Genomic DNA, 16,743 nt, shown 5'->3' with positions numbered 1-16,743 from the left:
TTGACAGGGTGTGTGTGTTTGTATGTATGTGTGTGTATTTTTGTGTGTGTGTGTAGAGGGGGTCTCTGAGCTCCCCTCTTTCAGCTTTCCTCTCTTACTGTGCTCCCTCATATCTAGCTTCTTTCCTGGCATATCTAACTCTGTGGTTGTTGATGGATCAGCCTCTCCCCCTTTCTGTATCAGCAGTAGTGTCCCTTAAAGTTCTGACGTGTCTCCTACAGTTTTCTCATTTTTATCAACAATATCCTTTCTTCTACAAATATCCAAATGTTCTCAAATGCTGATAACTCAACACTGTATTCCTCCACGTTCTCCAAATCTGCTCCTTCTTTTCTCACTCAATCTCCATCTCATCTCGACACACTTCCCCACTAAACTCAGACTTGGACAGGATATCTCAGTGGGGTAAAAGAAAATGGATCAAGTTTTAATGCCTCCAAGACCCAGTTTCTGCCCATCTTTCTATTGAACTTCCCACAACTTACCTCTCTCCTTTGACAGTTCTGTCTTTCCACCTCTTGACTCTATGAACATACTTATTATTACTGTAACATCCACACTATCTTGGAAAACTTACATTACTGAACTAGCTAAGTTTGCCTGTGTAGATGTTGAAGATTCTTTTCTGGACAGCTGCTCAGCTTATACAAGGGATTTATATGTCCTTGTATGAAGTACTACTCCCTTGCCTGGGATCGCTCCAGCTTTGCATCCATACTGGACAGAGTTGTAGTTGAAAGCGGTCACACTTATCTTCCCTCAGGCTAACAGCAAAATTTGACCCACGTGCTATACACTGCAATGTTGGTTCACTAGCCTCCTTCTATAGGTATTGCTTTGTTTTTGCTCCTGTGAGCTCTTTCACAAAGGGGTACTTGGGTTGTATAATAATATGATAATGTATATAAATTATATCCCTAGAATATAGGAAAAAAATATTACCTATGTATCTCCTTGCTATTACAGACAGTAATTAAGAGGGATGGAAGTGGGAGGCTAGGTTTCCTCCACTCCTGTATTATTATTTTCCAAAAGATGGAACAGAGGAAGGAGCCAAGTGGGGAGTTTTTCTCTACAGCCCAATCATATGTTACAGACACTGCCTCAAAAATGCAGGAAATTGTATGAGAGTTTGAAAGAGAAGTATGTATGTAATGCAGTGTAACTTGATTCTGCCAGTTATGGTTAGGCTATGAGTGAAAAGTCACCTTCAGTGAGGTTGTACTATCAAAGTACAATCTTGTCAAAGAACTTTTTTCTCCAGAGGAGTCCATCCGTTTCCTGCTGCATATGTTAGTGCTGTTTTGAAGCTGCAGGAACATTTGGAGAAAGGGTCCTAGGGTTACAGTGAAATACCGATATTATTTGGTTGTTTAGGTATATGCTTAAGCATTTTCATAAAAATATTTATGTTTAGATTAGGTACTAAATCATTACAATCACAGTGTGTTTATGAAAATTAGAGCATGATATATTCATGCTTATTTGATCTTGGTATCAGCTTATACAAGGTGTATCCTTATTTATATCTGTAGATCGTAAAAAGGACCTTGTGAAGCTGCAGTTTGGAGAGTATGTATCTCTTGGAAAAGTTGAGTCTGAACTTAAAGTTTGTCCATGTGTAGAGAACGTGTGTGTCTATGCTGACTCCACAAAGAACAATGTTGTTGCCATTGTCAGTCCTGTACAGAAAAATTTGGAGGACTTGGCTCGATCTCTAGGGAAGGAAGATCTTCGTAGAGAGAAACTATGTTTGGATGAAGATGTAAACAAGGCTATCCTGCAAGAACTCATAGGAACAGCAAAGAAAGGTGAGTTAAACATGGCTTATTTTATACTCACACTCATTTTTCCTACAATTACAGAATTATTTAGCACTGATGCATAATATGGAAAGTTTGAAGTCTCACTGAGTATTATAAACTCACTGCATTTCATTTTCTTTGTTTATTAATGTGTTGGAATACTTTGGTTTGTATAAACTTAGTCATAATTCATACAACATTTTGTAGTACATCTTCCAAAGTAATATTTTTTAAGAGTTTTTATGTTTATTCCATGTGTGGCGGGGTGGTGATGGGAATAAATAAAGGCAGACTATGAATTATGTACATGTGTATATGTGTATATGTTTGAGTGTGTATATATATATATGTATACATTGAGATGTATAGGTATGTATATTTGCGTGTGTGGACGTGTATGTGGGTGGGTTGGGCCATTCTCTCGTCTGTTTCCTTGCGCTACCTCGCAAACGCGGGAGACAGCGACAAAGCAAAATAGATATAAATAAATAATTACAGTTTGTTTTAATCTGTTCACAACACCATATTTTATCGTAATCTTATTTGTTGGTAAGAAAAGCTTCAACTTTTTTATCAATGATATCACTACGAAAAAGTCTGTGGGTCATGCTTGCTGATATTGGGGTGCTGTGGTTTCAGTGAATTGACAGCTAAAGAGTGGATATGCATGAATGGGGTAAAAATGGCAATAACGAGGCTGAAGGTAGGAAAGGCATTTGGAGTGGATAGGATTATGGCTGAAATGCTGAAGTATAGAGGAGAAAGTATGATAGGGTGGATGCTTTTGATGTGTAATTAAGCATGGAAATAAAAGGTTGTGCCTGAGGATTGGATTAAAGTTATTATTATTATTACACTTGACAGCTAGAGAATGGATATGCTTAAATGAGGTAAAAATGGCAATAACGAGGCTGAAGGTAGGAAAGGCATCTGGAGTGGATAGGATTATGGCTGAAATGCTGAAGTATAGAGGAGAAAGTGTGATAGGGTGGATGCTTTTGATGTGTAATTAAGCATGGAAACAAAAGATTGTGCCTGAGGATTGGATTAAAGTTATTATTGTACCAGTATTCAAAGGAAAAGGTGCTAACAATTCAACAGTTATAGGGAAATAAGTTTGTAAAGTATACCAAGAAAAGTGTATGCAAGAGTATTGATTGATAAGAGTGATAGAAATGACTAAACACAGAGTAAGTGAGGAGCAAGGGAGATTTAAGAAAGATAGGGGATGTTTGGATCAGATTTTTGCAGTGAAGATATCTACAAAAGTATTTAAGTGAAAGGTAAGAAGCTGTATGCAGTCTTTATGGATCTGAAGAAAGCATATGACAGTCAGGTATAAAGCTTTATGGGATGTTTGAAGTATTAGTAGGGTAGGGGGACAACAGTTGGATGGTGTGAAGGCCTTCTACAGAGTAGCAAATGCATGTTTATGAGTGGATGGAGAGTTGAGCGAGTTTTAGCATACATATGAGTGTGAGGCAGAGCTGTGTGATGTCACTGTGGCTTTTTGAAATATACATGGATGGAGTGATAAGAGAGGTGAAAGCTAAACTAGGGAAGGGAGTGCAGTGAGGGAGTGTGGCGATGCAGTTTGATGGCTAGTGAAAGCCTGTTTGTGGATGACACTATGTTGTTTGTTGAGAATGAAGAGGAGTTAGAGATGATTGTAAGTGTATTGTACAATGTGTATAAGTATAGGTGATTGGAGGTAAATGTGAGTAGAAGTAAAGTAATGGTGTCTGAAAGGAAACAACGTGAAAGTATAGATATTGCAAAACCCTACAGAGTGAAAGAAGAAAGTTTACTAAACTGTGCTTTAGATATGGGGGAAGAAAGACTGGAAGGAGTGAGAGAATTTAAGTTTTTAGGGGCTATCTTTGGTTAGTTTGTTAAGATTGGAGGAGAGATGAGGGAAACAGCAGTGCATTGTAGAAGAGTCATTGGGTTCTATAATGGAATATTGAAGGGTAGAGGTGTATGGAAGTGAAGAAATAATTAAGAGACAGCATAGTCCGTGCAACCCTGACCTATGTAGCTGAAACATGGAGATGGAATGATTCACAGAGGTCAAGAATCCAGGCTGTAGAAATGAGCCATTTGAGAGGAGCATGTGGTATCAATAGATGGAATGAAGAAAGAAATGAGGGGATCTATGAGAGATGTGGTACAGCAGGGAATGCAAAGGGAATGAATTGTAGAGTGGGTGAAACGTAATACTTATAGGTGGTCTGGGCTTTGTAAAGAATGCAAGACGGAATTTACAAGGAGAGTGTATGATAGTACAATTGAAGGGGTAGATGTGAGAGGAAGACCACCTGTGACATAGGGAAATGGAGTGGAAAAGTACTGGAGGGTGAAAAGTGGTGGAAGAATGCATGTAACGATGAATGTGAGGGAGGCATGTAAGGACAGGGATAAATGGAGTCTCTTTTGCCAGGGCCACCATCCTTGATGGGAGTTCCATGAGGGAATGCAGATCAGAGATATAGATAGATAGATAGATAGATAAAATTGCAATGATTTTCATGCTTACTGGAGGCAAAAGCTCAAAATATAAAAGAAACTATTTTCAAGTCTCTTGTCATGATGAGGAAGATTGATATTAACGGATTGAAGTAATGTATAAATCATCCTGCTGAGTTTTGTAAAATGAGTGCTTTGTGCTTTTTAACTGATGCTGCATTGCTGCCAGGTATATAAAGTACTGTACTTCCTAAGTATTTTTAGGCTTACCAAGTGAGTTATGTAAGAGTGGACATGACAACGATTAGATTCATGGAAGCTGAGGTCAGTAACATGGTGGATGAGGTGATGAGGCAAAGCTGCTGGGAATAGTGAGGAATGTGTAGAAAGAGAGGGCTTTGTTTGGGAATGAAGATGGGTATGTTTGAAGGTATGATATCTTGTACAGAAAGACAGGTCACTATTTAGGAGGGTATGTTTGAAGGTATAATAACCCTGATGGTGATGTATGGATAAGAGTCATGGAATGTACATGAAAGTTTATGTTAGAGGGGTAAATGTTGACCTCAGGGAGTTGCCTGTGAGTATCCTGTATTTGGGATCACATTTTATCCCTTGGGATAGGGGAGAAAGAATACTTCCCACGTATTCCCTGCGTGTCGTAGAAGGCGACTAAAAGGGAAGAGAGCGGGGGGGCTGGAAATCCTCCCCTCTCAATTTTTTTTAATTTTCCAAAAGAAGGAACAGAGAAGGGGGCCAGGTGAGGATATTCCCTCAATGGCTCAGTCCTCTGTTCTTAACGCTACCTCGCTAACGCGGGAAATGGCAAATAGTTTGAAAAAAAAAAAAAAAAATTTAAAAGAGTCCATGCTCAACAGTATGGGTCTTGATTAGTCTGTATTTTTTTTATTATACTTTGTCACTGTCTCCCGCGATAGCGAGGTAGTGCAAGGAAACAGACGAAAGAATGGCCCAACCCACCCACATACACATATTTATACATAAACGCCCACACATGCACATATACATACCTATACATTTCAACATATACATGTGCATACACAGACATATACATATATACACATGTACATATTTATACTTGCTTCCTTCATCCATTCCCATCACCACTCTGCCACACATGAAATGGCACCCACCTCCCCCCCGTGCGCGTGAGGTAGCGCTAGGAAGAGACAACAATGTCCAAATTCGTTCACACTCAGTCTCTTGCTCTTGTGTGTAATGCACTGAAACCACAGCTCCCTCCATATCCAGGCTCCACAAAACTTTCCATGGTTTACCCCAGACGCCTCACATGCCCTGGTTCAGTCCATTGACAGCACGTTGACCCTGGTATACCACATCGTTCCAATTCACTCTATTCCTTGCATGCCTTTCACCCTCCTGTATGTTCAGACCCCAATTGCTCAAAATCTATTTCACTTCATCCTTCCACCTCCAATTTGGTCTCCCATTTCTCCTAGTTCCCTCCACCTCTGACACATATATCCTCTTTGCCAATCTTCCCTCACTCATTCTTTCCATATATTTACTTACTGATATCCCAGAGGGTATTTCCATATTTAAGACCAATTTTTTTTCTGATCAAGCGGTCAGTGAGTACCACAATGCCAGAGTCTACAGTACAACAACTCCACCTCACAAAAAACGTACAAGAAAACCAAAATCATTACTTGAACTTATTAGATACTTTTTATTTGGATAGTTTAGAGAGGATTGATAGTAGATCAAGTGGATATAGTTTTCATGAAGGTGTGGAAGAATGAAGGCAGGACGAAGAAGAGCATTATATCGCCAGCAGAGGGTGTAAATCAGGGCTATTCAATTGGCAGCCCATGGGCCAGATACAGCGCTTGATTTTTTTTATTGGCCCTTTGACAGATTCAGAATTGAAATGAATTAATGAAATTATTTATTTATTTAAGTACTTGCAAAATTTTAAATAGATAGGTTTTTATCATAACCAGTTGTATTTATTAGCTGAATGAAACGTGATCTGCTGTAATTAGTTGAACGAAATGTTTGGAGAAAAAAAATGGAAATGGAAGTGAAAGAAATGTATGGCCCTTCCATCAATTTGAGTTTCATAATCTGGCCCTTCTCCTAAAGTAATTGAATAGCCCGTGTATATGGTCCTGGTTCTAGTGTTTTGGGGAAAAGGCACTGGCAGATGGAAGTGGTGCTGTGTTGTGTTTACCATCTGCCTAGTGGGCATGGGTGGACATCGCCAACTTCACTCCAACACAATTTGTTTTTGATAGAGATGATTTAGGTGTAATAGGTGCTTGTTCTGTCACTTAGAAAACTAAGGAGCTGCACTGTTTCCTAGATTATTTGGACAGTGATTTGATGGACATGATAGTGACCAAAACAGCAGCATCGTGGCATTCAGAGAGGGATAGTTGAAGAAAGTCAATCTCAGGAGTTTTAATAAGAGAGAAGGCTTTTGATTCTACTTTGATTAGTATGGAGCTGGAGGAAATTGTAATTTTGATATGTATACCTGGTAAGTTGTATGGCAGCAAGGTTATTGATAGGGTGGTGGTTGTGTGCACAGAGCAGCTGATTAGGGAGAGGCATTATGGTTCTAGGAGAGGTAGAGTATTTGTGGACCACCCAGTTGCTTTGAAGAATGTGTGTGAGGAATACATGGAGAAAGAGTGCTTTTTATGAGGCATCTAAAGATCTGGAGAAAACAGGATTGGGTTGCTGTATGCATAATAGAAGGTGCTGTGGATATAATTATAGTGAAGAAAAAGTGAATTTTATGTGGGATTTAATGATGTGAAGAAAACATGTGATGGGTTTGAGAGATGCACTACAGAAGGTGGTATACATATACTTTATGGAGTTAATAGAAAGTTACCAAATTTAGTGAGGAATTTTACTGGGACAGTAAGGCACATGTGTGAGTAGGGAGAGAGGGGGATGAGTGGTTCCCAGTAAAGTTAGGTTTGCATCAAGGATATATTATGACACAATGGCTGTTTGTGAGGGATGCTGATGCAGAGGTCCTGGAGCAAGGTGCAAGTGCTGGGGGATGCATTGGCATGGAGGTTGAATTAGATGCTGTTTAAAGAGAACATGTGTTCTGGTGGCAGACTCCATAGAAACTCCAGAAGTTAGAACAGTTCGGGAAGTGTGTACAGGAGAAAGTATTTAGTAAAACTTAATATAGTTAAGCTATGAAGTGCAGCATTTAAGTTTAGGAAGTGTCTGAAAAGAGAAAGTTGAGAGTAAATCTTAATAACATTAAGCTAATGAAGTGCACCAATTAGCTTTAGAAAGAAATCAGATAATTATAGATTTATGTGTGTGTTTGTATGTAATTAAATATTTGAAGTTACGTATTTCCACTCCATAAGGAATTAGTTTTACGCTAATGTGGCCCCATCTCTTGAACATTTTCTACTTTCATACGTTTTAAGCTTTTGTATATTGTCCACAGTTCCTTTATTCCCATTTGTCTAGTTTTATACATCCTTTCCAAAAAGTTTCTTCTTTTCTTTCATATTATATGTTTCTTCAATCCCTGCATCTTTTGAAATAATGTGCAGTATCATTATTATCAAGCTGATTGATAAACTTAATTTTGTGATCATTTATTTTTTATTTATTCATACTATTCGCCATTTCCCGCGTTAGCAAGGTAGCGTTAAGAACAGAGGACTAGACCTTTGAGGGAATATCCTCACCTGGCCCCCTTCTCTGTTCCTTCTTTTGGAAAATTAAAAAAAACTGAGAGGGGAGGATTTCCAGTCCCCCGCTCCCTTCCCTTTTAGTCGCCTTCTATGACACGCAGGGAGTACGTGGGAAGTATTCTTTCTCCCTTATCTCTAATTTTTCTCTCCAGTGTATTCATGTAGGCAAAAATACAAACATACTGTTACTTTATTTTGACCCAACATTAAAAATTTTCAGCTAAGTTGGAGAAGTTTGAAATACCAGGGGCACTCTACCTCACCTCAGAGTTATGGACTCCTGACACTGGCTTGGTCACTGCTGCATTTAAGCTGAAACGGAAAAGTATTCAAATAAAATATCAGGATGCCATTAACCGCATGTATGCTTCTTAGAGTTCACTTTAATCTTTTCAAGGTAGTTATAGTATTCTCATTGTCAGAATTTAGTTATATTCCTGGAATATACCTTGTTTTGTGTTTGAGTTTGTATGGTTGAGATGAATAAGTTGATATAGCTGAACATCAGGGTTGAGTAATTTTTATATAAATATTTCTCTGTGTGCATTCAAAAGATGGTTTATTTTGTTCTTACCACATAGGAACAAATATATCTTTATTTTGCCTCCATTGTCCTTTTGTAGCTAGTATGCCAATGAGAGTATTTTTTCACAAATATGCTGTATGTTATGAAGTGCTATTCATTTTATGTAGTTATGAGTTTTTATTAAGAAATACGGTTTGGAGTGAATACCGAACTGACATTAAGGAAATGAAGTATGCTTATAATATATACCTGTGGCATAGCTTCTGATAACCTTTTTGGAACCAACCTGTAAGTCTCAGGATATGTATTTGGTGTGTAGCTATTTTGTAAAAGTTATTTGAAGCCCTGGTCTTCAATGTTACTTGTGTTTATTTTAATGCAGAGCAAGTATCCAGGCTATAGCATTCCATTTAACAGTCTTGAATTACATCAGTAACATCAGTTTCATTTTTTGAGTAAATTGAATATACTTAATTTGATAGAGACCATTTTTTCACTTTGTTGTTACATGGAATTTGTGTTAGAAGTCAAATTTCAGAATGACATTATTGCTCTAAGGAGGGCATATTTAAGTACGTGCTAAACTGGAATGTGATGACTATTTGAACATTTTATTTCAAATGCTTATTGTAATGGTAGTGTGGCGCTGTGGGAGAAATATCTTCACAAGATTGATATACATAGTTGTAGGTAAGTGCATTTCTGGATTTATTGGGTTCAGAAAATTTTAGCAGATTTTTAGGATGTTCTATTTTGGAATAGCCAGTAAAGGCATTGGTAATGATCACTAATTGAAGATTCTGTAGAATTTGTTCTTAGTTTTTGAAGATGTTTTTGGATATGTTGACAGTAGGATGAGTTTGCATGTTGAGCATTATGAAAGTAGATTTTCAGGAATTCTTATTAGAATTGTGTCTGCACTTTGTGGGTGTTTTTGTTGTTTTATGATATAGATTGTCTGTTTATTCATAGGACATTTCTTCCAGATAAGTCCTGCAGTCTTTATGTATCCATACTTTTTCTTTCTTAAATGAAGTTTAGGCTACAATTTCATATATGGTTTTTAGTAGGTTTTTTTTGTGTACTTTAATTTTACTGTACATCAAGATATTTATATGAGTGATACCATAAAAGCCTCTGTATTTTATCAGAAATAAATGCTGTTTTGGTATCTATGGAGAACAGTTATTGGAAAGCAAATTTTGCATTCTGAATTACAGTTAACATGATTGTGTTGCTGTTGAATAGTCTTTTGGTTGCAACATGAGGTAAAGTGGTTAGACTTTTTCATATATGGTAGATAAACTTGTGTGTTTGTTCATTGGAAAACTGAAATAGTGTAAGGGGCCTTAGTAACCTTACCTCTTGAGGATGACCTTAAAAATTTCACTTTCATTGAACTTTTATTTCAACTCAGTAATAGTAGTATTAGTGGCCCCACTCTTTGGCTGTTTCAGCTGAAATAAAGAAGAAAAAAGAACTTATAGAATAGCATATTTTTAATTGCTACAAGAAAACCAGGTTTAGATTGTTATTGACACATTGATCAGATTAATTAGTTCATCACGTAGCCGTCAGGTTTAGAATGTTATTGACACATTGATCAGATCATATTAGTACATCACGTAGCCACCACTAACCCTCCTGATACCCAGGTGGGTAGTACTGGTAATTATTATACCTCCCTGGTCATTGGCTTTCTACTAATTACTACCTACCATACATAAGCAAAATATGGGTAGCAATTTAAATGAAGGATATTTAAATGTTTTTAGAGCATCTTAGGCAATACAATCTTGGCTAGTAATTGAGAAAGGAAAATCCAATTTTAGTGTTATTGTGTCATCTCATTATGGTTGATCTTTTTCCTTCTGAGATGGCTGAGGACCATTAATGAGAGAAAATGTGATGGGAAAAAGATTATGTAAAGTGGATGGATGTATAGGATTAACTTCTCAGGAGGATATGTAAAATGGATGGCTGTGTAGGATTAACTTCTCAGAAGGATATTGAGGAGGCATCTTCGCTGGGTAACTACATAGGAACATGTTTATTCATTTATGGCATCTTCCCTGGATAACTACATAGGAACATGATTTATTCATTTATGGGTTGCTGGAGAATTGATAGTATAGGCTGTTGTTGTAGTAATGGGATTGCCTTGGGATTGTAATGGAATAAGATGTGATGTTGATTTTATCTGTATTTCTCCTGGGTTAAGTAAGGCCTTGCATCAACTTTATGAACAAATTCAGTTTGAAAGTTCTCTCAAAAATGTGGGGCCTGTAGCTTTAAAGGAGAGCCATTGTCATTTCATTATATAAGTAAAGGTTGTGTGGTTTTTATAACTTTGGTATCTTTTTAGATGTTAGCATGAGTGTTCATACCCACACTGATTTTTTTTTTTCTTTCATGCTTGTTCTCTATGTCCTGCATTAGCAAGGTAGAGCCAGGAACAGATGAAGAAAGGCCTCGTTCACTCACATGCATTCTGTAGCTATTATGTGCAGAGCATCAAAACCACAGCCCTCTTTCCACAACCAGGCCCCCCTGATTTTCTGTGGTTTCCCTCAGGTCCTTCATATTCCTTGATTCAGCTCATTGACAGCACTTTGCCTCCTGTATGTCACATCACGTCAACTCACTAAATCTTGTGCACACCTTTCACCCTTCTGCATCTTCAATTCCCGAGCACTTAAAAAGTTTTTTACTTTCCTTCCTTCCATATCCAGTTTGGTCTCCCCTTTCTTCTTGTCCCCTCCACTTCTGACACATATATCCTCTTTGTCACCCCCTCTTCATTCCTTCCTTCCATGTGTCCAAACCTTTTCAGCACACTCTCTTTAGCTCTCTCAACCACACTCTTCTATATACCACAATTCTCTCATACCTTTTATAACTTACACAATCAAAGCACCTCTCACCATGTGTTCTCAAACATTTCATTTCTTACACTTCCACCCTCCTTTGTGCATCCTTATCTGTAACCCATTCCTCGCATCCATACAGCCTGGTTAGGACTACTGTACCTTGAAACATACCCATATTTGCCATTCTAGGTAATGACCTTTCCACAAATTCTGCAATGCACCCAGAACCTTCATCCCTCCCATCCACCATATGACTCGCTTCTGCTGCTATGGTTCCATTCACTGTCATACCCACTCCCAGGTATATAATACACTTAACTTCCTTCAGATTTTCTTCATTCAGACTCTCACTCCAACTAGCTTGTTCCTCTGCTCTGTCTTTGCTTTTATTTACATTTACTCTCAACTTCTTCCTTTCAAACACTCACCCAAGCTCAGTCACCAACTCCTGTGGTTTCTCACTTCAATCTGCTTGCATCAGCAAACATCAACTGACTCATGTCTGAGGCACCCCCCTCCATACAGACTGCATATTCACTTTCTCTCCTGGACCCTTGCATTAACCTCCTTCTCCACCCCATCCTTGCATAGATTAAGCAGCCATTTTGACACAAAGCAACCTTTTCACTTTTCTTTCTACTTATTCCCACACATGCCACATTCACTTGATAAAAATGTCTTGCTGCTTCTAGTAGCTCTCTCCTTACCCCATTTATTCTTGAACATTCCACAAGGCATCTCTATCAACCCTGTCATGTGCTTTCTTCAGATCCATAAATGCTTCTTACGAATCCTTATGTTTCATTTAGTATTTCTCACTCTTTTTTCAAATGCAAATACCTTGCCATACACTTTCTGGTCTTTCGCCAAAGGCACCTTTAACAAATTCTGTTGCTCTATCTTTCCTTCCATTTTCTGTTCTAACAGCACTATAGCTGTCTTTCCCACAGACAAAGCAACTCTCTTTGGTTCCCTTTTCTCCTCTAACTCCACCTTGGATGACTCTAACATTCCTTCACCCCCTGATGATCCTGTTAGTAATCCTGCGCCCCTCCTAGAAATCTCTTTTCGGACTGTCAGGAAAGAGCTTCTCTCTCTGGACACGAACTAGGCTTATGATTCTGATATAATCCATCCCTGTTTTGTGAAAGAGTGTGCTTCTGAAATTGCACCTGTGCTTGCTTCTCTGTTCCGTTTATGATTTAAAACCTAAACTTTTCCTTGGAAGCATCCATTGATACATCCCATCCCTAAAAAGTGTGACTGTTCTAACCTTTTTAGCTAATGCTCAGTTGCTTTGATGTCTACCATTTCCAAAGTCTTTGAATCTCTCCTCAACTCCCATGTCCTTAGACACCTTGAAAATCAAAGTCTTCTTGCTGTACTAGTATGGCTTCCGTAAGGTAAGATCCACTGGTGATATTCTTTCCTTTTTTGCTAATGTCTTGTCATCATCCCTGAATGATTTTAGGGAGTCATGTGCAGTTTTCCTTGACATATCTAAGGCTTTCAACAGGGTGTGGCATTGAGGTCTCATCTCAGAGCTCCCTCTTTTGGCCTCCCTCCCTCACTTTGCTCCTTCACATCTAACTTGCTCTGTGGCCGATCTATCTCTATGGATGTTTATGGATCAGCCTTCCCCCTTTTCCCCATCAGCAGCATTGGCCTTCAAGGTTCTGTCCTGTCCCCTACACTTTTTTTTTTTTTTCAACGATTTTCTCTCCACAAATAACCCAGTGCACTCATACATTGACAACTCAACTCTTTTTTCATCCACATCCTTCAATTCTGCTCCCTCTTCACTTCCTCAGTCTGCATCTTGTCTGAACACAGCTTCCTCAATAAACTCAGACTTGGAGAGGATATCTCAGTGGGGCACATGAGATCTTGTTAAGTTTAATGCCTCCAAGACCCCTTTTCTACCCATCTCTCTATCGAAAACTCACAACTTTGGTCTCTCTTTGACGGTTCTGTAATTTCACCTCTTGACTCACTGAACATACTTGGTATTACTGTAACATCCATTCTTTCTTGGAAAACCCACATTACAGGAATAGCTAAGTCTGCCTCTAAGAAACTGGGTGTCCTGTGCAAATATCAAAACTTCTCTTATGAACAGTTGCTCCTTACTTGACAAAGTTGAGTCGAAAGTGTATCAACTTATGAACTGTGCCAGACTAACTTCCAAACTTTACTCCCTTGCCTTATCCCACAATGTTGGTTCACTTTCCCTCTTATGTAGGTATTACTTTGGTTTTTGCTCCCAAGGGCTGGCTGCTTGTGTGCTTACATCACTAACAAGACCATGCAATCCTTAGCAAGTTGCTGCATCACATGATTAGTGTGTGGCCATTGGGAACTCAAGGGTGGGCTGTTTTGATAACTGCTTATATCTCAAGATGTCAAAACTTTGGAACACTCTACCTTCTCATGTTTTTCCCAATAACTGTGACCTGGCACATTTCAAAAGACAGGATTTTCACTTACTCCAATATTCATTAATACTTTCCCTGTCTTTTCTTTTTCCATTTCATAATTTTCTATATTTCAATTAAGGTTGGCCTTGATGTGGACTCTTGTTCATGACTGGAGAAAAAACTAAACTATGCCTTACCTTCCACGTTTTTCACCCTTTCAAAAACCAATATAACAAAGATGCAAACCACTCAAAAGAGAGCACTCAGAACAATCTCTGGCTGCTTAGCAACCACATATACTTAACGCTTACACATTGAAGAAAAATACTCCCAATATCATCCCACCTCACGATGCTCAGCACTCAGTTCTTTGCAACAACACTCAACCCTTTTCACCCAAACCATAACTAATGACCATCCTTAAGCAGAAATAAAAAACCTACACCTGCCTTGCACTTCAGTAACCTCTACTCACAGATCTCTCCACCCCAGGCAAACATGACACTGACAGAACACATGCACTGTGACATGACCTAACAAGCACTAAACAACAACCCTCCCAACTCAGTCTTAAATGCCTCCCACAAGACATACATACTGCTAAAACCATTCTCCTTCGACAAACATGAGTCATACTTTTCCATCTATAGTCTGGACATAACCCATTCCTACATTACTACTAACACTAAATCAACACATCCCAGGACCCCTTAAGCTCTTGATGCAACAACCACATTGAATACACCGAATGCTTTATGCTCAGATGCCCCAAACACTACCAACACTATACTTAATGACCTATGGTCCCACCTGGTGGGGATAGTTGGCTTCTGAGTGCTGTAGGAGTTTCATAAAGATAGAAGGCACTACTGGGGAAGGAAGTATGCAAGTACAGTGCCAGTTAAAAGGCTTGTCATGTCACAGTTATGGTGTGCCAGACATAGGAAAACTTGGAGGATCATTAGGTCCAAATTGATATTGGTTTATATTCTACTCCTTAGGTAAGAAATCAAGGTAACAACATCATTATAACTAATGGAATCCCTGAAGAGGACAGTTTAGATGTTTAGATGCTGCAGTGTTTATCTTTGTCTGGCAGATGATATTCACTTACCCATCTAGATTCAATTTAAAATGGTGACTAATCACTCCTGAGGACTATATAGTTCTGTTGACTGTAATGATTTGCTGATTTTCAGAAAATTTTAATACAGTGTTCACCATAGGTCTTCCAAGGATGTTTCAAGTTTTCATCTTGTTAGTGACTCTGTGCTCAAACATTTTTGAGTACTTGTGGGTTATTTTCTTTAAATTTTCCCACTTTTAATGATGGATGTGTGTTCTTTGTTTAGCTATTACTTGCAAAATTAATTCAGGTACACATTAGAATTTTGATAGTTTGAATACAGTTCTTCTGTAAATAAGGGTGTACTTTTTATGAAAGAATTTACTACATTATTCAGCAGTTGTTCTTTCTCAACCATTTTACCTACTATCTCTTCATATTCATAGAGATTTCAGTTGACATCTCACCACAGATGAGTATCATACTCATTTATTTGTTTATGTGAAACAGAAGAACTGCTGGAGCATTCTTGGCATCCGCCTCCATATCTTAACCCTCAAAATGCAGTACATGCAGTATATGCAAGTGTAGACAACTGCAGTGCATGTCAATATAAATATTGATTTTTCCTGTTATTGTTCTGATTGCCCTGATGCGTGCCTGTAGGAGAGCCAGGTGACCTCACCCAGAGATATATCATGCATTTCTGTCACCCACAGATGCTCACAGAAAGTACACACATGTCATCTTTGTGTGACACAAAATTTAGATTCCCACTTCTGAGGTCATTTTTAGAATAAAAGAAAATTTTTTATAGTATGTGTTTATATTTTTAATAAAAGTTGGATTATTTGTTCATTTATTGAGGTAAATAAAGTTATGCTTGTGTAAATATGTAAATGCATTTGAATAGTTACTTTTATTTCCCCTTCCCCTGATACAATGGCTCTTTTCAGGTATTCTTTCAATCCCCAGGCACATCACTTTGAGCCATACATACATCTACCCTCTAGTATTCTTTTGTATTCAGTACTTAAGACTTGCATCCAGATTACACTCAGGACAGTTATTACTTCATTCATACCCAACTTTTTCCCTACCAGACACTGACCTCTCCTTCCCCATACTCCCCAGTGCACTTAGAAGCTTGGTGTCACTATGAATTATCAGAGCCCCATTGTTTCCATCCTCTGTCCATTCCATTCCCAGATATCTAAAGTCCTCTTACTTCCTCCAGGTCCTCCTTATTTAAACATATTCTCAAATTGTTCAGTCTCATCACTCTGCTGCACCTTATTACCTTACTTTTGTATAAATTCACTCTCAACTTCCTACTTTCACCCACTAACCCATACTTTGTATCCAGCATCCAGAGTTGCTGTCTTGAGTCTTCCACTAGAACCATGTCATACACAAATAGCAACTGATTCATCTTCATTATCCCCGTATATCCAATAGACTTTCTTCTAGCTCCAAAGCCCTAACATGCACCTCCCTAACCATTTCAGCCACAGTGACATTATGCATCCTAATGCATATCTCTCAGTCTGTTCATATCTCTGATGACTGTTCCCTCTGGAAACTCCCATTAGGGGTGGCCCTGTCTCTACATGCTGCCCCTGCATACACCATTCCTCTCATTCTTTCCCCATTGCTCTCCTTCTAGTACTTTTACACTCTTCTTCATGTCACAGGTGATCTCTCTCTTACACCAACCCCTTTAATTGTACAATCATACACTCTCATTGTAAAATCTCTGACTTGCTTTTTTTCTAGATGTTCAAACCCTCTTTACCATTCCACGATTCATGTTCTTTGCATTCCCTGCCATAAACCTCTTATACACCCCATCTTTACTTTTTTCATTCCACCTA

At 38.5% G+C, this 16,743-nt stretch overlaps 1 protein-coding gene across 6 annotated transcripts in view; it reads left to right on the top strand.

The window, feature by feature from the left end:
* Positions 1-15,779, top strand: part of Acsl (Acyl-CoA synthetase long-chain) — a 155,593-nt gene extending 139,814 nt beyond the window's left edge. For 4 of the 6 annotated variants that reach the window (XM_071685739.1, XM_071685738.1, XM_071685741.1 and 1 more), the window contains exons 12-13: positions 1,536-1,811; positions 8,211-15,779. In XM_071685739.1, coding sequence (XP_071541840.1) covers positions 1,536-1,811; positions 8,211-8,365 — 431 coding nt within the window. In that variant the 3' untranslated portion in view covers positions 8,366-15,779. Of the gene's footprint in view, positions 1-1,535; positions 1,812-8,210 lie in introns of those variants that run through there. The other 2 variants (XR_011715523.1, XM_071685742.1) reach the window with 2 other exon arrangements.
* Positions 15,780-16,743: the final 964 nt, after the last annotated feature.

The sequence above is a fragment of the Panulirus ornatus genome, chromosome 40 (genome assembly GCF_036320965.1).
Source record: "Panulirus ornatus isolate Po-2019 chromosome 40, ASM3632096v1, whole genome shotgun sequence".
Lineage (NCBI taxonomy): Eukaryota > Metazoa > Arthropoda > Malacostraca > Decapoda > Palinuridae > Panulirus > Panulirus ornatus.
This window is presented reverse-complemented; position numbering and strand designations above follow the sequence as displayed.